Genomic DNA, 24,466 nt, shown 5'->3' with positions numbered 1-24,466 from the left:
GGTCCCAGTAGCTTAACAAGAAGGTTTTAATGCCCCTCGAAAGAGACGTGGAGGTCCCAGTAGCTTAACAAGACGGTTTTAATGCCCCTTGGAAGAGACGTGGAGGTCCCAGTAGCTTAACAAGATTTTAAGATTGTAAGGATTTAATGCCCCTTACAAGAGCCATACAGTACAGCATATTACAAACATTATTGCCACTATTGGGGAGTGGGTCTCCCATAGTCTTTGCCTATGCCTTCCAAGCAAAAGCTGCCAAAAATTAGGACGGAGGAACTTGCAATGCCCCTTACAAGAGCCATGCAGTACAGCATATTACAAACATTATTCCCGTTATTGGGGAGTGGGTCTCCCATAGTCTTTGCCTATGCCTTCCAAGCAAAAGATGACAAAAAAAGGACGGAGGAACTTTCAATAATGGCAACACGGACCACGGTCACCCTGGTGGTATAGTGGTGGTGGAGGCTGAGGATAAGGAGAAGAACATAAAACAGCCGAAATGAGCAAGCGTATACACATGTGTGGATGTGAAGCGGTGCATGTGAATACACCTCCCGAAATAACACAGTGGATTTGACTTTGTTACTCTGCTGTCATTTGGTGGTGATGAGAAGTCTGGCCCAATCCAGCCCTTGTTCATTTTGATAAGGGTCAGCTTGTCAGTTGACAGGCGAGTGCGCTTATTAGTTATAAGTCCCCCAGCGGCACAAAAACACGCTCCGATAACACGCTAGCAGCAGGGCAGGCCAGGACCTCCAAGGCGTACAGAGCGAGTTCATTCCAAGTGTCCAGCTTGGATACCCAATAATTAAAAGGCACAGAGGAATCACGGAGGACGCTGGTACGGTCGGCAAGGTACTCCCTCACCATCTTTTGAAACTTTCCACTCCTTGTGAGAGTACCCCGCGCCTCAGGGTCTGTCCGAAGGGAGGGTCTGAGAAAACTGTCCCAGAACGTTGACAGTGTTCCCCTGCCTCTGCTGGATTGGAGTTGCGTCTCTCTCGCATGTACGCCTTGGTTGGGCAACGGACTGTGACCTCTGCCGGTAGCGTGTTCAGTTGGGAATTTTTTTTAACAGTTCTGCAGCAAGGGCCTTTTGGTACTGTCCCATTTTTGTAGACCTCTCCACCTCAGGAATAAGAGAGTGAAAGTTCTCCTTGTAGCGGGGGTCTACAAGTGTCACCAACCAGTAATGACTGTCACCCAACATTTTGACAACGCGAGGGTCACGGTTAAGGCAGCGTAACATAAAGTCAGCCATGCGTACCAGACTGGTAACTGGCAAGAATTCCGTGTCCTCACCAAGATGATGACTGACCATGCTCTCCTCCTCCTCCTCCTCCTCCCCCTTGTCCTCAGGCCACCCACGCTGAACCGACGGTATGACAGTTGTACAGGTACTACCGTCTACAGCGCATGATACAAGCTCCTGTTCTTCCTCCTCCTCCTCTCCCTCATTGTCCCCCAATGCACATTGGGATGAGATGAGGCTGGGCTGTGTGTAATCGACCGCTACGGCTTCTTGATCCATCTCATCATACTCTGGCTGCAATGCCTCCTCTTTAATTCTCTGCACAGAGCGTTGCAAAAGACAGACAAGTGGGATGCTGATGCTAATGATGGCGTCATTGCCATTCACCATCTTGGTGGACTCCTCAAAGTTTGTCAAGATGGTGCATATGTCAGACATCCAGGTCCACTCCTGAGGTCTTATGTGTGGAGTCTGACCTGAATATCGACGGCCTTGTTGCAGCTGGTAGTCCACAACTGCTCTCTTGTGCTCACAAATCCTTTGCAACATGTGGAGGGTAGAGTTCCAACGTGTGGGGACATCACACACCAGTCGGTGTGACGGAAGCTGCAAACGCTGCTGCAACAGCAAGGGCGGCGGAAGCTGTAGCCGACTTGCGAAAATGAGCTGACAGGCGGCGTACTTTGACGAGCAGATCTGGCAACTCTGGGTACGATTTAAGAAACCGCTGAACCACGAGGTAAAGCACATGAGCCAGGCATGGTACGTGTGTGATCTCGCCTCGCCTCAGAGCCGCCACCAGGTTACGGCCATTGTCACACACGACCATGCCTGGATGTAGGTTCAGCGGTCTCAGCCACAGATCTGCCTGCTCTTTCACAGCTGTCCACAACTCATAAGCAGTGTGAGGTTTATCACCTAAGCTTATGAGTTTCAGCACAGCCTGTTGCCGCTTGGCGGAGGCAGTACTGCAGTGCTTCCAGTTTGTAACTGATGTGGTGATATCTGAGATGGAGGCTGAACATGAGGAGGAGGAGGAGGATGATGCGCAGGAGCTGTACACTGTGGGAGGCAACTCTGACTGACATAGGACCCGCAATCCTCGGTGTGGGGAGGATGTGTTCCGTCCCAAGGTCCGACTGGGTCCTGGCTTCCACTATGTTTACCCAGTGTGCCGTCAGAGAGATGTACCGCCCCTGGCCACAAGCACTTGTCCACGTGTCCGTTGTCAAGTGGACTCTCCCAGTAACTGCGTTGTTGAGGGCACGGCAGATGTTTTGGGACACGTGCTTGTGTAGTGCGGGGATGGTACACCGGGCAAAATAGTGTCGGCTGGGGACCGAGTACCGAGGGACGGCGACCGCCATAAGGTTGCGGAAGGATTCCGTCTCCACCAGCCTAAAAGGCAGCATTTCCAACGCAAGCAGTCGTGAAATGTGCGAATTTAGGACTGTGGCCTGTGGGGCATTAGCTGCAAATTTCCGCTTTCATTCAAAGGTCTCGGATATGGACAATTGAACGCAGCGGTGGGATGTGGACGTTGATGCTGTTTCTTGAGAAACTGCCATAACAAGTGAAGACTGAGAGGAGGGGGCATCTTTGCATGCAGTATGGACAGGGGATTGCCTTGCACACAACAGCGGAAGAAGCAGTGGTGACACCCGCTGACACCGGTCGTGGACCCTGGGGTTCGCCCCACAAAGTCGGGTACTTTGCTGACATGTGCCTGATCATGCTGGTGGTGGTCAGGCTGGTAGTTTTGTCACCCCTGCTGATGCTGGCATGGCAGGTGGTACAAATGGCCTTTTTGGGGTTATCAGCAGAGTCTTTAAAAAAATTCCAGACTCTGGAAGACCTACAGGTTGTACTGGCAACGTCCCTCGTGTTGGTGTTATGGGGAACTGTTGCCTGATGGGGTACTCTGCCTCCCTCACCCTGTGTGCTGCTGGCCTCGCTCTGCATGTCCTCCTGCCACGTTGGGTCAGTTACTAGATCATCCACCACCTCCTCCTCTTCCACTTGCGCACCACGATCCTCCTCCTCACCTCCTGGCAATTGTGTCTCGTCATCATCCACCTCTTGTGACAAATTGCCAGCGTCGACTTCCTGTGGCCATGGCTGTTCAAATATTTGGGCATCGCTACATGGGATCTCCTCTTCCACCACTTCAAGCGGAGCAGGCGAGGGGCACAAATCTGGAAATGGACCAGTGAACAGCTCTTCAGAGTGTCCAAGTGTGGGATCAGTTGCTGTCTGACGACACTCGGCATGGTGGGAGGAAGGAGCATCAGGGTGAGGAGGAGTATGCAGTCGAGACTCACGGCTACTAAGAGTTGACCGTGTGGAAGACAGACTGGAGGTGGTGGTGCCCAGGTAACTGGAAGTATTATCTGTTATCCAATTAATAACCTGTTCACACTGATCAGTTCGCAATACTGGTGTTGTTCTGTGCTTCCCTAGTAATTTGGTCAAGAAGTGGGAGCGAGAAGATGTGGCTGTTGGTTGTGGCACATTTTCACCTTGGCCACGGCCCCGTCCTCAGCACGCACCATCACCAGAACGTCCAGCTCCACGTCCCTTGCCACGCGCCTTGCCCATTGTAAAGGAAGTAAAATAGCTTACACTCGCACTATCAATGGAAAAAGGGTAATAAAAAGTAGATTAGAACCGTGGAAGAGGAAAACCACAGTTATATTTCTCTGGCCTACACCCGACTCTTTTAAACAATCTGAACAATCAGGGAGAAACTATTATTGTTTTTCTTTACGGAAAAAATACCAAAAGCTGGATAATAGAGATTTTTTACTGTGGGACGGCAAAACCACAGTTATAATTTACTGGTGTATACCAGACTCTTTTAAACAGATATATTGGTGTCTGAACAATCAGGAGACACTATTACTGTTTTTCTTTACCGCAAAAAATGGCAAAAGCAGGATAATACAGATATTTGACCCGTGGAACTGCAAAACCACAGTTCTATTTCTCAGGCCTACACCAGACTATTTTCAACAGATATATTTGTGTCTGAACAATCAGGGAGACACTATAAAAGTTCTTTTTTTACGGCAAAAAAATGCCAAAAGCAAGATAATAGAGATTTTTTACCGTGGAACAGCAGAACCACAGTTATAATTTACTGGTGTATACCAGACTTTTTTAAATATATACATTTGCGGCTGAAGAGTGAGCGACACACTCAAACTGTTTTTTTTTTTTTTTAGATACAAATGGCCCAAAAGTGGATAATACAGAGTTTTGAACCGTGGAACTGCAAAACCACACTTCTGTTTCTCTGGCCTACACCAGACTATTTTAAACAGATATATTTGCATCTGAACTGTCACAGACACACTTTTTTTTGGGGGGGGGGGGGGGGAAGGGGAGGGGGGAGACACCAAAAGGTTAATAAGACGGGTATTTGTACAGTGTGAAGGAGGGGAAAAAAAAGAGGATTTAGATTTAAAAAAAAAAGATTTTTCCTGGCCCCCGAGACCTGGAGCTAACTCCAGCAATTTCAGCAACAGGAGCACACAGGACTGTAATGCAGCGTTTGCTGGTATAACCACTGCGTCTCCTATACAGCCTGCCTGCCTGATATCTGGGATGGATATTAGTCCTGAGAAGGACTGTTTGTTTGATCTGGCAGCCTTTACAGACCCTATACTAACTATTTCGCAGTATATATCTCTCCCTAAATCAGCAGCGCTGTCCCTACACTGTCTGATCCCAGTGGTCTGTGTCCAAGATGGCGGAGCCCGGTTTTAAATACTCGAGGTGACGCTGTGCGGCCAGCCAATCAGTGTAATGCCCACAACCAACATGGCTGCGGCATTACAGTGACTGGCTGGCAATCCCTGCATGTTCATTGGCTCTGTAAAGAGCGCCAAACATGCAGGGCGAAGACCCGAGCTCAAGCCCGAGTAACCCGGAAATGCTCGGTGCTCGCCGAACATCCCGAGTAGCGTGATGCTCGGGCGAGTACTGAGCAGTGTAGAGCATGTTCGCTCAACACTATTGGTATTGTATTGGGCGGGTAATGAGCAGTGCCTGGCTATCTCCACACATACCGCTTACAACTTTTTGGTGATAATTCTATCTTCGTCTCATCAGAGCAGAGAATCTTATTTCTCATAGTCTGGGAGTCCTTTATGTGTTTTTGAGCAAACTCTATGCGGGCTTTCATATGTCTTGCACTAAGGAGAGGCTTCCGTCAGGCCACTCTGCCATAAAGGCCCGACTGGTGGAGGGCTGCAGTGATAGTTGACTTTGTGAAACTTTCTCCCATCTCCCTACTGCATCTCTGGAGCTCAGCCACAGTGATCTTTGGGTTCTTCTTTACCTCTCTCACCAAGGTTCTTCTCCCACGATTGCTCAGTTTGGCTGGACGGCCAGGTCTAGGAAGACTTCTGGTGGTCCTAAACATCTTCCATTTAAGGATTATGGAGGCCACTGTGCTCTTAGGAACCTTGAGTAATTCAGAAATTCTTTTGTAACCTTGGCCAGATCTGTGCCTTGCCACAATTCTGTCTCCGAGCTCCTTGGACAGTTCCTTTGAGCTCTTGATTCTCATTTGGTCTGACATGCACTGTGAGCTGTGAGGTCTTAGACAGGTGTGTGCCTTTCCAAATCAAGTCCTATTAGTTTAATTAAACACAGCTGGACTTCAATGAAGGAGTAGAACCATCTCAAGGAGGATCACAAGGAAATGGACAGCACGTGACTTAAATATGAGTGTCTGAGCAAAGGGTCTGAATACTTATGACCATGTGATATTTCAGTTTTTCTTTTTTAATAAATTTGCAAAAATTTCTACATTTCTGTTTTTTTCAGTCGAGATGGGGTGCAGAGTGTACTTTAAAGAGAAAAAAATAACTTTTTAGAATTTACCAAATAGCTGCAATGAAACAAAGAGTGAAAAATTTAAAGGGGTCTGAATACTTTACGTACCCACTGTATATCTATTCTTGAACTATAATGTCTCTATGAATGATATACACTGCTCAAAAAAATAAAGGGAACACTTAAACAACAGAATATAACTTCAAGTAAATCAAACTTCTGTGAAATCAAGCTGTCCACTTAGGAAGCAACACTGACTGACAATCAATTTCTCATGCTGTTGTGCAAATGGAATAGACAATAGATGGAAATTATTGGCAATTATCAAGACACACTCAATAAAGGAGTGGTACTGCAGGTGGTGACCACAGACCACATCTCAGTACCAATGCTTTCCGGCTGATGTTTTGGTCACTTTTGAATGTTGGTTGTGCTTTCACACTAATGGTAGCATGAGACGGATTCTACAACCCACAGATGTTGCTCAGGTAGTGCAGCTCATCCAGGATGGCACATCAATGCGAGCTGTGGCAAGAAGGTTTGCTGTGTCTGTCAGTGTAGTGTCCAGAGGCTTGAGGCGCTACCAGGAGACAGGCCAGTACACCAGGAGACGTGGAGGGGGCCGTAGGAGGGCAACAACCCAGCAGCAGGACCGCTACCTCTGCCTTTGTGTAATGAGGAACAGGAGGAGCACTGCCAAAGCCTTGCAAAATGACCTCCAGCAGGCCACAAATGTGCATGTCTCTGCACAAACGGTTAGAAACCGACTCCATGAGGGTGGTATGAGGGCCTGACGTCCACAGATGGGGGTTGTGCTCACAGCCAAACACGGTGCAGGACGCTTTGCATTTGCCACAGAACACCAGGATTGGCAAAGTCGCCACTGGCACCCTGTGCTCTTCACATATGAAAGCAGGTTCACACTGAGCACATGTGACAGACGAGACAGAGTCGGGAGACGCCATAGAGAGCGATCTGCTTCCTGCAACATCCTTCGGCATGACCAGTTTGGCATTTCTTTGGAGGGCCGCACAGCCCTTCATGTGCTCGCCAGAGGTAGCCTGACTGCCATTAGGTACCGAGGTGGGATCCTCAGACCCCTTGTGAGACCATATGCTTGTGCGGTTGGCCCTGGGTTCCTCCTAATGCAGGATAATGCCAGACCTCATGTGGCTGGAGTGTGTCAGCAGTTCCTGCAAGATGAAGGCATTGAAGCTATGGACTGGCCCGCCAGTTCCCCAGACCTGAATCCGATTGAGCACATCTGGGTCATCATGTCTCGCTCCATCCACCAACGTCACATTGCACCACAGACTGTCCAGGAGTTGGCGGATGCTTTAGTCCAGGTCTGGGAGGAGATCCCACAGGAGACCATCCGCAACCTCATCAGGAGCATGCCTAGGCGTTGTAGGGAGGTCATACAGGCACGTGGGGGCCACACACACACACAATACTGAGCCTCATTTTGACTTGTTTTAAGGACATTACATCAAAGTTGGATCAGCCTGTAGTGTGTTTTTCCACTTTAATTTTGGGGGTAACGCCAAATCCAGGCCTCCATTGGTTAATAAATTTGATTTCCATTGATGATTTTTGTGTGATTTTGTTGTCAGCACATTCAACTTTGTACAGAACAAAGTATTCAATGAGAATATTTCTTTAATTCAGATCTAGGATGTGTTATTTGAGTGTTCCCTTTATTTTTTTGAGCAGTGTACTTCTTCATTAGAACAAAAGAGACAAGACTTGGTTAGTGGTTGATATGTGCGGGCATCTCCAGTTGGCTCGATTATCATAGACTGGATTTTGTTTACATTTTCTATTTTTCACACTGGTGATATTGGTGTTTTTTTAATACAGTTTAAATAAATTCAATGTTTTAAGGGTATTATGTACACACGGAGTGTTATGTGCTACCTGCCTACGGTTTCCTGACATCCTCAGCCGGCCTGCAGTTTCCTCTACTTCACCTGCGGTTTCCTATTGTCATCAGTCTGCCTGTGGTTTCCTGCATTCCACCTGCTTGCCTGTGGTTTCCCACATTCCACCTATCTAACTACGATTCCAGTCCCTCTACTCACCAACGCCCAATATACCCACCTGGACCTTGGGCTTCAAAGATCCATCTCACCCAGTGAGCCCCTTGAACTTCTCGTAACAATTCAGTAGTGTCACGGGTGTGTCAGGGTTGACAGTCATACAGTGTCCGGCTGTAGTAGGTCGCTGGGTTTGGTCTTCCAAACATCTTGTTACGGATCCGGGTGGTGGAACCTCTGTGCCGCGGTGCAAGGAGGGACCCAGAGGGACGTGACTAAGTATCAACTCAGACCGACCCTGGTCGTACGGCGGCTAACGACTCTATGACCAGAGAGGGACCAGGTGCTACTCTGGGGACGACCTTGTAGGAAAGCAAGTGGCTCCCACGGGTCAGCAGACTGGGACTGACTGGTAAAGCAGATGGACACAATAGGCAGGCAGGAGTCTCTGAATAGTAGACAGGTGGTCACGGCAAGTGACAGCAGGAGCCTCCAGGTAGGCTACGGCAAGTGACGGCCAAGCAGGCTGAAGTCTCTAGGTTAGCAGGCGGGTGGTCACGGCAAGTGACAGCAGGAGCCTCCAGGTAGGCTTTCAGGTAACAGGCAGGTAACAGGTGAGTGCTCCCAGGTGAGCGGGCTAACAGGCACGGCAGGTAGCAGGCAGGTAACTGGCAGGTGCTTCCTGGTAAGCAGGCGGACTTGCCCATAGACAGACTGGCGGGAAGAACGGAAGGCAGACTGTCGGGCTGGAGAGTAGTCAGGCTGGCGGACTGGAACCGTAGTCAGGCTGGCAACTGGACCTGAGGGCTGAAGCAGAGGTAAGTATGCTGTGCATCAACTTTTGCTTGGGCACCTCCATTTTGGAGGAGGTGCCTTCTATATGGGAGGACCCTCGGCTATTGGCTGGGGACTCCTTAGGACGGCACGCGCGGCCCCATTAAGAGAGAGGGAGCGCGCGCGCCCTAAGCACAGTGCCCGGGAAGCTGCGCGCGCCGGCAGCAGCAGGAAGAGGAGCGCAGGAGGACGGAGGACGCCGCGCGGAGAGCGGGGAGGGGAGAGGGATGGCGTCTCTGCCTGGCAGTGGGCAGAGACGCCGATGCTACAGTACCCCCCCTTTCCGCCCCCTCTTTTTTTAAGCCAGAAAGAAATTTTTCAAGGAGAAGCAGGGCATGGATGTTCTCCCTGGGTTCCCAAGTTCTCTCCTCTGGGCCAAACCCCTTCCAATCCACCAGAAAAAAGGTTTTCCCTCTTACCCTTTTGGTAGCCAGAATATTCTCTACCTCAAAAACGTCCTTAGCAGAAACCGGAGCAGGGGAAGAACCTGGATTGTTGGAAAAAGAATTAAAGACAACTGGTTTGAGGAGAGATACATGGAAGGAGTTGGGAATCCGTGAGGTGGCTGGGAGTTTTAACTTGTAGGCCACTGGATTGATTTGTTTAAGGAGTTCAAATGGACCGATGAACTGAGGACCCAACTTGTAGGAGGGTATTTTGAGCTGAACATGTTTGGAGGAGAGCCAAACCTTGTCACCGAGGCGGATCCAGATGTCTTTTGTCAGCATGTCTCTTCATCCGCTCGGAGGACTGAAGAAGTGGAATGGTGGAAAATTCGCTGACCAGAGACTCCGCGGCAGGGTTGTCCACAGAAATGGAGACGGGAAACGGAATCCGGGGATGTTGACCATAGACTATAAAGAACGGAGACTTGGAAGATGATTTGCTCTCATGGTTGTTGTAGGAGAATTCGGCCCATGGCAGGAGATCCAATCAGTATGGTGAGCGTTAAAGTGCCGGAGGTAGCTAGTAAGGATCTGGTTGATCCGCTCCACTTGACCATTGGACTGTGGATGATAAGCGGAGGAGAAATCCAGGGTGACATCCAGCAGCTTACATGTAGCTCGCCAGAAACGTGAGGTGAACTGAACCCCTCGATCCGACACGATGTGGAGGGGTAGGCCATGGAGACGGAAGATGTTGAGGAAGAAGTCCTTAGCTAGCACTGATGCAGACGGGAGACCAGGCAGAGGGATGAAGTGGGCCATTTTAGAAAAGCGGTCGGCGACCACCCAAATGACTGTACAACCGGCAGAGACAGGGAGATCTGTAATAAAGTCCATAGCAATGTGTTGCCACGGAGCATCAGGTACGGGAAGAAGCAGGAGATGACCGGCTCGTAGATGTCTGGGAACTTTGTTGCGGGCACAGGACGAACAGGCTGAGACGAAGTCTACCACATCCTTGTGCAGGGTAGGCCACCAGTAATGCCGGGCGATGAGCAGGAAGGTCTTCTTTTGGCCAGCATGGCCGGCTAGTTTAGATGAATGAATGCAGCGAAGAACCTTCTCACGATCCGGTACTGCTACAAACGTCTTACCGGGTGGAAGACGAGTCAGATTCAAGGGGGCCACATTCATCACTTTGGAGGGGTCGATGATGTGCATAGGCTCCTCCTCTTGATCGGAGGACAGGAAGGATCGGGACAAGGCGTCGGCTTTGACATTCTTGTCCGCCGGGCGGAAGTGTAGGACGAAGTCGAAGAACAAAGACCACCGGGCCTGGCGCGGGTTGAGTCTTTGGGCATTCTGGAGATATGCCAGGTTTTTGTGATCCGTATAGATGATCACCGGGTATAGACCCCCTTCAAGCAGGTAACGCCACTCCTCTAGCGCCAATTTAACGGCTAACAGTTCTCAGTCTCCTATAGAGTAGTTGCGCTCAGAGGAGGAGAAGAGTTTGGAGAAGAAGCCACAGGTTACCATTCTCCCAGAAGAAGACTTTTGGGTGAGCACCGCTCCGGCTCCGGATGAGAACTGTTTGTTGCTATCCGGAAGGTGCAGCACTGGGGCAGAGGAGAAGGCTTGCTTTAAGAAAAGGAAGGCCTCCTCAGTCTTCGGGTGAGCGCAGATATGGGAGCAGTCCGAGAAGAGAAGTGCGGGATGAAGAGACGATAGTAGTTGGCGAAGCCCAGGAATCGCTGAATCGCCTTCAACCCCTCCGGACGGGGCCACTTTAGGACAGCAGAGAGCTTCTCAGGATCCATTCGTAGGCCAGTCTGGGAGATAACATAGCCCAGGAATGGAAGAGAGGTCTGCACGAAGAGGCACTTCTCGTATTTTGCATAGAGGTGGTTCTGCCTGAGCCTAAGCAGGACCTGACGAACATCCCTCCGGTGTGTGGGAAGATCCGGAGAGAAGACCAAGATATCGTCCAGGTATACCACCACGCAGGAGTAAAGAAGATCACGGAAGATGTCGTTGACCAATTCTTGGAAGACAGCAGGAGCATTGCAGAGACCGAAGGGCATCACACGGTACTCATAGTGACCGTCCCGGGTATTGAATGCCGTCTTCCACTCATCTCCTTGACGGATTCGGACCAGGTTATACGCTCCACGAAGATCCAGCTTGGAAAAGATCCTGGCACCTTTAAGGCGATCAAACAACTCGGTGATGAGCGGCAGGGGATATTTGTTTTTTACCGTGATCTGATTGAGTCCTCTATAAATCAATACAGGGGCGTAGCAAATCATCCTTCTTCTTGACAAAGAAGAATCCGGCTCCAGCCGGGGAGGTAGATTTCTGGATGAATCCCCTAGCCAGATTCTCCTCAATGTACTCAGACATGGCTCGGGTTTCGTCCGCTGACAACGGGTAAATACGCCCACGGGGTGGAGTGGCGCCAGGTACCTGGTCGATCGGGCAATCATATGTCCTATGAGGTGGCAGTGTCTCTGCTTCCTTTTTACCGAAGACATCCGCGTAGGACCAGTAAGGAGCCGGTAGACCGGGTAAATTAGCTGGGGTAGGTGGTGGACGAGTCGGGCGAACCGGAATCAGGCAGGCCCTATGGCAGTCCTGCCCTCACCGGAGTACTTCACCGGATTGCCAGTTCAGCACGGGTTCATGTGTCTGGAGCCAGGGTAGACCTAGCAATAGGGAGTGAGAGAGACCGGACAGCACATGGAAGGAGATTTTCTCCGAGTGCAGCATTCCCACCTGCAGGATTAGGGGCTCAGTGACGAGCAGGATGGTCACCGGAAGGAGTCCTCCATCCACGGACAATGGTTCAGCCAGAGGTTTGGTGGGAATACGGTATCTCTCTACCAGGCACTGGGAAATGAGGTTTCCAGCAGCTCCAGAATCCAGATGAGCAATTTCAAGGAGACGGTTCTCTCCCCAGGAGATAGAGACAGACAAAGTCAGGGATGGAGAGGGCTTACTTTTGTCTAGGACGACCTCTCCGAGCGGTCCTAGACACTGAAGTTTCCCGGCCTCTTCGGGCAGGAACGGATCAGGTGCTCTTTACTGCCACAATAGAAACAGCTCCCCTCGGCTCGACATGACTCTTGGCGAAATTTGACCATCTTGGTCTGGTCGATCTGCATGGGTTCGGGCGAGTGCGCTCGGGGAGTGACTAGTTGAGAGGCAGGTCTCTGGAATGTAGGAGCGAGGCGGGGGAACTTTCTCTCCCGAGTGGTCTCTTTGGTGCGTTCTTGGAACCGGATGTCAATCCGGGTAGCGAGTGACACCAGGTTGGTAGGAATGTCCCGGCCGGAAAGACCCTCCCAGAAGACGGACACCAGAGCCTCGATATCCCAGGCAAGCTCAGAAGCGAGGATACGGAACCGTATGGCATATTGGCCCACGGTGAGACTCCCTTGGCGGAGACGTAGCAGAGAGGAGGCTGAAGAGGATTTTTGTCCTGGCTCATCGAAGACTCTCCGGAATGCCGTGAGGAAAGACGATAGGTCGGACACTAGGGGGTCCCCTCTCTCCCACAGGGGATTTAGCCATGCCAGTGCTTCCCCAGTGAGATGGGACATGATGAATGCCACCTTAGCCCGGTCGGAGATGAACTGATGTGCCAAGAGTTCAAAGTGCAGGGTGCACTGGTTTATGAAACCCTGAGCTAGAGCGGGGTCGCCTCCAAAACGAGGAGGTGCAGAAAGCCGGGGGCCTGGGTTGGATGCCGTGGTATTGGTGGGCAGCGTTGCTGCCGGAGCGGGTGTTGCTCGACTAGGGACGTACACAGGTGGTACGGACAGCGTGTCCAGGCGAGTGTTGACATGACAGACCGCAGGTAGGTCAGGATGATTTCCTGTTGGGATCTCTGACGAGAAACCTCCTGGTACAGGTCAGCAAGCGAAGGAGCCTGGGGGCCACCGGGTTCCATGGCCCGAGCAAACTGTTACGGATCCGGGTGGTGGAACCTCTGTGCAAGGAGGGACCCAGAGGGGCGTGATTAAGTATAAACTCAGACTGACCCTGGTCGTACGGCGGCTAACGACTCCGTGACCAGGAAGGGACCGAGCAGAGGGACCAGGTGCTACTCTGGGGACGACCTTGTAAGAGAGCAGGTGGCTCCCACGGGTCAGCAGACTGGGACTGACCGGTATAGCGGATGGACACAACAGGCAGGCAGGAGTCTCTGGATAGTAGACAGGTGGTCACGGCACGTGACGGCAGAGGAGGTTGAAGTCTCTAGGTAACAGACAGGTGGTCACGGCAAGTGACAGCAGGAGCCTCCAGGTAGGCTTTCAGGTAACAGGCGAGTGCTCCCAGGTGAGCGGGCTAACAGGCACGGCAGGTAACTGGCAGATGCTTCCTGGTAAGCAGGCGGACTTGCCCATAGACAGACTGGCGGGTAGAACGGAAGGCAGACTGGCGGACTGGAACAGTAGTCAGGCTGGCAACTGGACCTGAGGGCTGAAGCAGAGGTAAGTATGCTGTGCATCAACTTTTGCTCGGGCACCTCCATTTTGGAGGAGGTGCCTTATATATGAGAGGACCCTCGGCTATTGGCCGGGGACTCCTTAGGACGGCGCAGGCGCGCCGGCAGCAGCAGGAGGAGGAGCGCAGGAGGACGCCACGTCTCTGCCTGGCAGGGGCAGAGACACCGATGCTACACATCTCCCTGATCCTTTTATGATTCCTCTCTCTTTAGGACCCAGTGGTGATCCTCACCTTGCTTGGGGATTATACCTTTCCCTTTAGGACCCTGAGGTATCCTCACCTTTCTGTTGTTAATAAGCACTTCCTTGCTGTGTCCTTAAATACACTAAGATTGCTCAGAGAGTTGCTGGTGATAGTGTGTATATCTATTCAGGCTTGGGATTCTGGTAGTTGGCTAGAATTACCTTGGAGTTCCTTTCTGGATTGTTGCCGTGCTTTCCCCGATGTCATCTTGGAGCTAAGTGTATTCCCCTGTTTGCTTCCACTGTGTGTACTTTAGTTGGTAGTGGGGCTTACTCAGTGCTCACCCCTCCCACTCCCTATCTAGGGTCTAGTCTTAGGGTCAGCTAGGGCTAGGTTTCCTGCTCAGCGATAGGTGCAGAACCTATATAGGGTCTATAGGGGAGTTAGGGTTTATTGTTTAGATCTGCTGTTTAGGGGTCTCTACTCTCCCTTTCTCTACTGGTAGGGCTCCCTCCCCTTTTCCCATCATTATGCGCTGGGTTTTCTCCATACCTAAATACTAATTAGATTAATTTAAAAACAATTACCTGGCCAATAGTACATAAAAACTTTCCTTTTAGCTTTTTCCATTGTGACCCAGAGTGGCTCTGATCCATCCCACCACATTGGTAAAAGACTTTCTATGTTAGCTCCAATATCAAATGACTTGCTTGTCTTCTGATCCCACATATAGTTTCCAGTCATCTGATGAACTTCACAGTGCCGTCCTGCAGAAACAAAACTTGTATTGCAGTTAATCATCCAGACAGTGAAGAACATACTGCAAAAACAAGGAAAAAAAGTATTTATGGTGCTCTCTAAATACCGTTGAAGCCATAAGTTTACATACACCACAGTCATATTCATTAAACCTCAGTTTTTCACATTTTCTAACCTTTACTACTAGTACACATTCCCTTTATTAGGTCCGGTGGGCATCTCTACTGCTTTAAGAATGTCAAATGTCAGAATAACAACAAAAGTAAATGATTTCTCTCAGCTTTTATTTGTTTCATCACGCCCCTGGACTGTAAATTTTGTATGGGATTGAGGTCAGGACTTTGTGATGTCCACACAGTTACTTTCATTTTGTTGTCCTTAAGTAATTTTTCCATAACTTTTTAAATATGCTTGTAGTCATTGTCCATTTGGAAACCCATTTGCCCACAAGCATTAACTTCATATCTGATATCTTAAGATGTTGCTTCAATCTCTGAACATAATTTTAATTTCTCATAATGCCATATATTTTGTAAAGTGCGCTAGTCCTTACTGGCAGCAAGGCACCCTAACAATATGATGCAGCAACACTCGTGCTTCACGCTTGAGATGGTGTTCTTTGCCTTGTAAGTCTCCTCTTTTATCCTCCATATATGAGGATAGTCATTAAAGGGAATCTGTCAGTAGGAACAATCATCCTAAGCCATCTATATGGTCATGTAGGACATAGGAAGCTGAATAAAATGATATCTTGATATCGGTGATCCAATGCGATCTCACTGCAGAGCTATGTGTGATTATGACAGCAAAGTGTCAGTCATTACATGTCTCACCCTGGTAACTCCCCCTTTCATGTAAAATAAGACGTTGAGGCAGATTCTCATGCAGATCTGTGCCTAGCCATGTGTAAAGAATGGCACCAGAGAGATCACACAGAATCTCACTGCTGCCACCACATGTGAAGGATCCTCACTGAGCCTGACGTCGCTATTATGTCAGACGGATCACGTGATAAGGATCCGCACTTTGCACCAACGTGACGTTCCGCACCCCCTCGAGGGACACGTAAGATCAGATTGATACAGTTTTAAACAGACACCCAATGTCCTCACGGGTTCAGGAAGGTACCGGGAGTGAGAAGAGGTGGCCCACTCAGTCACTGACGTGGCACCACACTAGCTCACACCCCTGACAGGTTGAGAGGCCTCTCTCACTGACCCCAGTGAAACAGAACCTTATCAGCCCAGTAGAGCTGCCACCAGTTCCTATTAGACATAAGTCCTGGTCCGTATCGGGCCAGAAACCAGCCCCGGTAGCAGGTGAGTTGAACCGAACAATGGACCTGTGGATTTGTGGATCAAGACAAAAGAGCATCCCAAGGTTAAATTATATATTTAATACACTATATACATAAGGGTTATACATACAGGTAAACAATGGTCAGACATGCAAACACAATAGTAGTGGCACAAAAGTATGTAGCTATTAAGAGTCAGTTACGAGTCAGATGAAAGGCCTGGCTTGTTGGGGAGGGGTTGCCACAGGGGAGGCTTGTGGTTCCCTCTACTGTGTGGCTTCTCCCACACGATGTGTCATTGCGGCCTCCCAGAGAAAAAGCAATAGGCCAAGAGCTGCAGGAGCTTTTTAACCCCTCTGGGTTACCCCCCTTCTGCCTCCTGGGCTGGACCTAAATCTCCACTCCTGGCTTCTAGCAGCTAGAAACTCTAGAAACTAAGATGGTTCATAACTCTTTATTGGACTGTCCTATGGAGCCGGTTCTAGTGTAATTGGATCCAGTCTGGCCCCTGCTACGTGTGGAGACTAAACACAGGGGCCCTAGGGGTTTCTAAATGGCTGTGCCATATATCTCCCTATCCCTATGTGCTAGACTGGGTTGAGACCCAAGCGGACCTTCACCATGTCCTCCGGATTTCAAAAATCTATTCGGTGTATCGCTATATAGTATTTCCAAAGATCATGCTAGTCCTTTGTTCTGATTGGAGTTGGCTCAAGGTGTGATATTTGTCACTCACAGTCTCTTGACCCCCCTTCTCCTGCAGCTGCTCAGTGTCCTGTTAGAACTGCACACTGAAGGGGCTTTATAATCCTCTGCGAAATTGGATACAATAATTGACATGGCATTATATCGCCAATATTCTTCCCACTATATATCTAAACAGCTCATTTACATACAAGAAAAATGTGGATTTCCCTGGAATAACACATCGGATTGCAGTTATCAAGGTGTCATTTTATTCAGCTTTCTGTGACCTGCATGCCGATATAAGACGGTATAGGAGGGTTGATCTTACGGACAGATTCCCTTTAAGTCTTGTATTTGTTGCATCAAAGTATGTTGTTCAGTACTTACACTCTCTCTCTTTGTAATGGCTGTGCTCATATGCAGGTGGACTGGTCTCTTCCACCTAAAACAAACTACACTTAATGCAGTTAATGCTGAAGCTCTGCAACTCCTCTTGTATAGATAGTGCTACTCACCCCCACTAGCTTATTCACCTCCACTAGCTTATTAGGTATTGGGATAGGTGTTTCTCTGCTGCTGCACAGCTGTCTTCTTTCTGCACCATCTGTTTCTTAGAAGCTCACCTAGTGAAATGGATTCTATAAGCCACAGATCAGGTTGAGCAATACAACCCCTGGCAAAAATTATGGAATCACCAGGCTCGGAGGATGTTCATTCAGTTGTTTAATGTTGTTGGAAAAAAGCAGATCACAGACATGGCACAAAACTAAAGTAATTTCAAATGGCAACTTTAGGGCTTTAAGAAACACTAAAATAAATCAAAATAAAAAATGTGGTACTCAGTAAGGGTAATTTTTTCAGACCAAGCAGGGGGAAAAAATTATGGAATCACTCAATTCTGAGGAAAAAATTATGGAATCACCCTGTAAATTTTCATTTCCAAAACTAACACCTGCATCAAATTAGATCTGCTCGTTAGTCTGCATCTAAAAAGGAGTGATCACACCCTGGAAAGCTGTTGCACCACGTGGACTGACATGAATCATTGCTCCAACACGAGAGATGTCAATTGAAACAAAGGAGGGGATTATCAAACTCTTAAAAGAAGGTAAATCAATGTTGCAAAAGATGTTGGTTGTTCACAGTCAGCTGTGTCTAAAATCTGGACCAAATACAAACAACATGGGAAGGTTGTTAAAGGCAAACATACTGGTAGACCAAGGAAGACATCAAAGCGTCAAGACCGGAAACTTAAAGCAATATGTCTCCAAAACAGGAAATGCACAACAAAACAAATGAGGAACGAATGGGAGGAAACTGGAGTCAATGTCTGTGACCGAACTGTAAGAAACCGCCTAAAGGAAATGGGATTTACATACAGAAAAGCTAAACAAAAGCCATCATTAACACCTAAACAGAAAAAAACAAGGTTACAATGGGCTAAGGAAAAGCAATCGTGGACTGTGGATGACTGGATTAAAGTCATATTCAGTGATGAATCGCAAATCTGCATTGGGCAAAGTGATGATGCTGGAACTTTTGTTTGTTGCCGTTCCTATGAGATTTATAAAGATGACTGCATGAAGAGAACATGCAAATTTCCACAGTCATTGATGATATGGGGCTGCATGTCAGGTAAAGGCACTGGGGAGATGGCTGTCATTGCATCTTCAATAAATGCCCAAGCTTACATTGATATTTTGGACAGTTTTCTTATCCTATCAATTGAAAGGAAGTTTGGGGATGATGACATCATTTTTCAAGATGATAATGCATCCTGCCATAGAGCAAAAACTGTGAAAATGTTCCTTGAAAGAAGACACATAAGGTCAATGTCATGGCCTGTAAATAGTCCATATCTCAATCCAATTGAAAATCTTTGGTGGAAGTTGAAGAAAATGGTCCATGACAAGGCTCCAACCTGCAAAGCTGATCTGGCAACAGCAATCAGAGAAAGTTGGAGCCAGATTGATGAAGAGCACTGTTTGTCACTCATTAAGTCCATGCCTCAGAGACTGCAAGCTGTTATTAAAGCCAGAGGTGGTGCAACAAAATACTAGTGATGCATTGGAGTGTTCTTTTGCGTGTTTGTTTTTCATGATTCCATAATTTTTTCCTCAGAATTGAGTGATTCCATAATTTTTTTCCCTCTGCTTGGTCTGCAAAAAATTACCCTTACTGAGTACCACATTTTTATCTTGATTTCTTTTAGTGTTTCTTAAAGCCCTAAAGTTGCCATTTGAAATGACTTTAGTTTTGTACCATGACTGTGATCTGCATTTTTTCAACAACATTAAACAACTGAATGAACATCCTCCGAGCCCAGTGATTCCATAATTTTTGCCAGGGGTTGTACAAAGTTGAGCACAGTGGGCAGGACTTAGCGGATGGCACGTGCATTAAAAAGGACAGACCAAGTGGTATGTAAAATGTCAGGCAGACAGACAAGCAGGAAACTCCAGAAGACACTGAACAAGTAGAATGGATATAATTGGATAAAAAGGAATCGACAGCACAGCAGTTTTCTCACTGCATACATCTCTGCCATCTACCATCTGTCTGTTCCTAGTATTCAACTTCTTCCATTAACCATTTGTTTGCTGAAAGCCATAGACTACACATATACAGTTCCTGTGCATACCCACTCTAGAAAACAAAAGTATTGAGAAAGCTGCCACGTTACCAAAAACAGTCCATGTAAAAATGCTTCCCTGTAATCGTGGGTGCCTATTCTATTGCAAACCAGCAACCTAAACAATTGAAAAAAAGGAATTGATGATGGCTTCGCTTCTTCTTTATTAGAAATCCATTAAAAGTGTAACACATAGAACCATGGGAAACTATTTAAAACCAACACTATTCAATAACATTAAAGCAATGATTAACCCAGTGTTTCCCAAACTCCAGTCTTCACAGCCTTTGATAGATCACGTTTTCAGATTTTCATTAGCATTGTAGAGAGGAGAAAACCTATTGCAATTTCTGATGCCTTCATAATAATTGCATCATCTGTGCAATAGTAAAGAAATCTTGAAAACATACATGATGTATTTAGGGCCATGAGGACTGGAGTTACGGAAACACTAGATGAACATCTTTGTTAAAAAATATGTATACATGTCAAAAAAAAGTAAAGGAGAAGAAGAAAAAAAAAAGCAAAATACATTATATAAACAGGTAATATGAATGTAATGCTAGTCATTACTCATGGACAAGCCATGAGGCTGGGTAGTCAAAAGGTCTGAGGTCAAAAGCCAGAAGTGTACTTCATAAACGGAGGTAGTCAGGTCCCAGTCCGAGGTCAGAATTCCAAGAAGATAACGGATCACAACAAAAGGGCTAGACAAACGGATGGTCAAAGCAAATCCAATGTCGAGCAGCAAAGATCAGTATACAAGACTAGGAGCACAGAGCAAACACACACCTTATGAGCAAAGCTACAATTGGCAGCAATCTAAGCCAGGTAATTACTCTGAACAGGAGACACATGAATGAATCCCCAGTACACCCTGGTTCTGATTGGACAGTTAAACTGTCACTCAAGACACTGACAGCTCAGCACTCCCCAGCATCCGATTGGACGGCTGAACTGTCAATCAGCATTACTGACTGCTCAGCACATCCCTGTCCTAGATTAGACAGTAGAACTGTCATTCACTGCGTCCAGACATACTGATAGGAGGAATCGTGACAAAAAAATTCAATAGAAAAAGGATAAATCATGTTTGTAATTAATGCCATTCGGCAGTCTAGAACTTAAATGTAATATCCTTGACATCTCCCCAACTAGTTGATGTCTCTGACAATCACCACCACTCAGTCGACGTTCTCAATTCCAAAAATCTTAAATTTGTTAAAAAAAGAATTGTGCATATGAAAAAATGTTTAGTAACCCCCGAATAACCGGTATATTTTTGGTAACATAAGATAAATGTTCTATTAACTGCTTGCCGTTTTGTAAACTTGAAATGAAAAAAAAAAAAAAACGTTCAAAAGCCAGAACATATAAACTACAAGGTTGTCTTTCAAGTATTTTCTAATCGTTTTTTTTTCAGGCGTTCTTCAGAGCAGACCAGCGCAAAAAACGCCATGTGAGCATACTCTAACATTGCATATTATATCACATGGCGTAGCATATAATACTATTTTCATGTTATAAAGCAAGTCAATTCACCAGGAGGTATCTCCTCTGCAACAGTATCAACGATATCCTTTATGTGTTGCCATAGGTTATCTCAATCATGGATTGTTCATAAGGCAACAGTGGGGTTTAGTTGTCCTTATTTTTTGTAATTTGATGGTAGATTTGTATTTAACCCTCATACAAAGCCTTTTTTGGTGAAATGCAAAGAATGGAAAGTTGGTTGTTAGGGGTCAGCCCAGAGATGGATTATTTGGCTTGTGTATACAATGCATTCCTGGAATTCAATTCAGATGTGGAGAAGTCAGGCAGCCACACATGTGTTATCATTTAACAGTGTCTTCACTATTAGGCTGTGTGCCCACGATGTGTTTTCAAGCGTTTCCGCAGCGGCAATTCCGCTGCAGAAACACTTAAAAGACGCATGGTAGAAGGCCTGCCATGTTCCCCAATGATAATCCCCATGTGCTGTGCACATGCTGCAGAAATTTCCGCTGCGGATTATCATTGCGGAAAAAAACGCAGAACTACCAATTATTTTGCGGAAGCGCAGCGTTTTCGCCGACATTGACTTGCATTGGAACTCATGGAATCCGCATCACTGGATCTGTACATGCGCATTCCATGTGTTTCAATGTGCGGATAGTCCTCCGGACCCAGGTATCATAGAATCTGTAAAAAAAAGAATAAAAAATAAACATTATACTTACCTTCTGATGGCCCCCGATGTGCTTGTCTTGGCTTGTCGGCAGATCGCAGTGGACTCAAGGACCTGCGCTGACGTCATTTAGTCATGTGACGGGTCACGCGACCGCTGATGTCAGCAGGTCCTTCAGTGTACCGCGAGCGGCCGGCAAGCCGAGACGCATCGAATAGAGACTCTGGGGCCATCAGAAGGTAATTATGATATTTATTTTTTTATTTTTTAACATTCTTTCGGACACACTATATAAATCCATGCTGGTTGCATGGATTTATATAGTGTGACCAAGTTGTCAAGCACTTTCCAAGTGATGCTAAAATCGCTTGGAAAGCGCTTGTCAACACGCATGCGGAAATGCATGTGAAGAACACTTCACATCCGCATGTCCCTGGCAGGAAAAACGCATGTACAATCCGCATGTACAATCCGCATGTGTTTTTTCTGCCAGGGAGATGCAGAAACGCTCAGGAGAAAATCCGGAAGCATTTCTGCATCGTGGGCACAGCCTTACATAAGGGGGGATAGCTCATCACCGTCATCATGCCTAGAAAGTTCTGTGCAAGTCTGCAGTTTCCAAGCAGTGGAAATACCAGATCCCCTTGTATATTACAGATATACTGAGGAAAAAAAATGTATAAACTTTCATAACGTTCTTTTAAATAAGCGCTTCTGTAATGCCTCACATCAGCTAACTCAATGGTCGTCCACAGGAGTGTTCATAGTGCATCATTATCCGCTTTTGTTTAGCTGAGCTGCTCAAAAAGAAAAAAAAATGGAGTAAAAAAAGTGCTAACAAAACAATCAAAGGCTGTGTGCCCACGTAGCATTTTTCAAGCGTATATGCTGCGGAATTTCCGCAGCGTAAACGCTTGAAAAACGCATGTATATCCGCACCCCATGGTCCCCAATGGCATTCCACAATGTCAATGCCCATGCTGCGGATTTTTCCGCAGCGTATATGCTGCGGTCAAAAATCCGCAGCATGTTCATTATTTTTGCGGAAGCGCAGCGGAATCAATGTGCGGATGGTACCCAAGTCTGGATGAGAGGAGACTCTCATCCAGACCTGGGTACCAAAGAACCTGTAAAAAAAAGAATAAAATAAAGTTTATACTTATCTTCTGATATTTTCCCTCCGTCGCGCTGTTGTCTGAAGGACCTGCCACGTCATTGAGTCATGTGACCCACCACATGACTCAATGACGTCACCGCAGGTCCTGCACACAACAGCGTGAGCCGCTCAAGCCTCCGGACGGGGCAGAGAATGCATCAGAAGGTGAGTATAAAGTTTATTTTTTTATTTTTTACCATTCTGAACAAGTTGTCAAGCACTTTTCCAAGTGATGCTTGGAGAAGTGCTTGATAACCCGCATGCGGAAATGCATGCAAAGACGCCTCACAAACGCTTCTACCTGGCGGGAAAACCGCATGTAATATCCGCATGCGATTTTCCCGCCAGGGAGAAGCTTAAAAAATATGCTTCAGGTCCGCAACGTGGGCACATAGCCTATTAATTTGTACGGGAAAACGACTTTATATTAAGCTTTTGAGCGTCTTTTAAATACTTCAGACTTTCAAAGACACCAAGTATTTTAAAGAAGTGACACATACAGTATATTCTTTTGCCGTTTTTCAATAAGAAGGAGTTTAATACTTTACAATAGAAGTCATTGAAAAGTCATTTAAGTGTCTTTTTGAGCGTATTGTCAACATTTTTACTTAAAAAAAAAATGCTAAACATTTTCTTCATTGTTAAATGTTAAAAAAAATCTGAAAAATGACGGTAAAAAGACACCCAAAACATGTTGAAAAAACTCTCCACAATAAAATGCCAGACATAAGTTAAGGCCTCATAAGGACATATTCCCACAATAGTATTTCTCATCTATGTGCTATCCATTTTAAAAGCAGCGCATGGACACATTTAATTTAATGGAACCATTCCTGCATGTCTGATGGGTGATGCTCCATTAAAAACAGATGAAATTGGTTTATGTTTTGCATTAATTTTTAAACAGAACACAAAGTACAGCATGCAGCATTTTCATTCCATTCAAAACAGATGAGAAAAATTGGAAACAAGACAGCTCCATTATTGTCTTTGGGGCTCTTCTATTTTAGTTTGCATCCACATGAATTCTGTTTCTCAGATCCTAAAGCAGAGCAGAGAAATGGAACTCAAAAGGATAACACTCGTACATGAAAAACTGACTCATTCAGACATTAGTGATTGTCTCGTAATAGAAAATCGGAACGAGTTTCATCAGTGTTTTTTCATCAGAGTTTGGTCTAAGTATCTGTTTTTTTACCATCAGATTTAGGTAAGATTTTCACCATTTTTTCTCGAATTACACAAAAAAAAAGGATGGAGATTTTTCAACACTCTCTTACCAAATAGTCCGTGGAGTGCTGTTGGATTTTTCTATGGGCCCATAGGTTTGCATTGACGAGATTGAGTCTCGGATCAAAAATCAGACAATTCTTCGTGATTTTGTGCAGACCACTCAGTCAGCAAAATACACGGACATGTGAACAGCTCCAAAGTCTAAATTAGTTACAAGTTATATCCGTGAAAAACACAGAACTCGCCAAAGAAAAACTGACGCCTGAATGGGCATGTGCACACTTAGTCTATTTACTAAGTTTTTGGAGAGGAAACCAAGCATGAACTCAAGTCTTTGAGTTCCAAAAAAACCCTCAAAAAACTGCTAAAATACCCTTAGGATATGAGCACATGGCATCATTTAGACACCAATGCAGCTGCTGAGTTTTTTCAGGCAATGCCACTTCAGTAAATCACCGGATGTCATTTTCCCACGGTGACTTTGCAGCATTCT

General features: G+C 46.8%; 1 protein-coding gene across 2 annotated transcripts in view; it reads right to left on the bottom strand.

Annotated features, from left to right (window-relative positions):
- ENPP6 (ectonucleotide pyrophosphatase/phosphodiesterase 6) overlaps positions 1-24,466 on the bottom strand; it is a 67,940-nt gene that overhangs the window by 42,018 nt on the left and 1,456 nt on the right. For both annotated transcript variants that reach the window (XM_073642772.1, XM_073642778.1), the window contains exon 2: positions 14,630-14,809. In XM_073642772.1, the coding sequence (XP_073498873.1) occupies positions 14,630-14,809 (180 nt within the window). The remainder of the gene's footprint in view (positions 1-14,629; positions 14,810-24,466) is intronic.

Source organism: Phyllobates terribilis, unplaced genomic scaffold (assembly GCF_046119375.1).
Source record: "Phyllobates terribilis strain yellow unplaced genomic scaffold, ASM4611937v1 Scaffold_1__5_contigs__length_1240528914, whole genome shotgun sequence".
Lineage (NCBI taxonomy): Eukaryota > Metazoa > Chordata > Amphibia > Anura > Dendrobatidae > Phyllobates > Phyllobates terribilis.
This window is presented reverse-complemented; position numbering and strand designations above follow the sequence as displayed.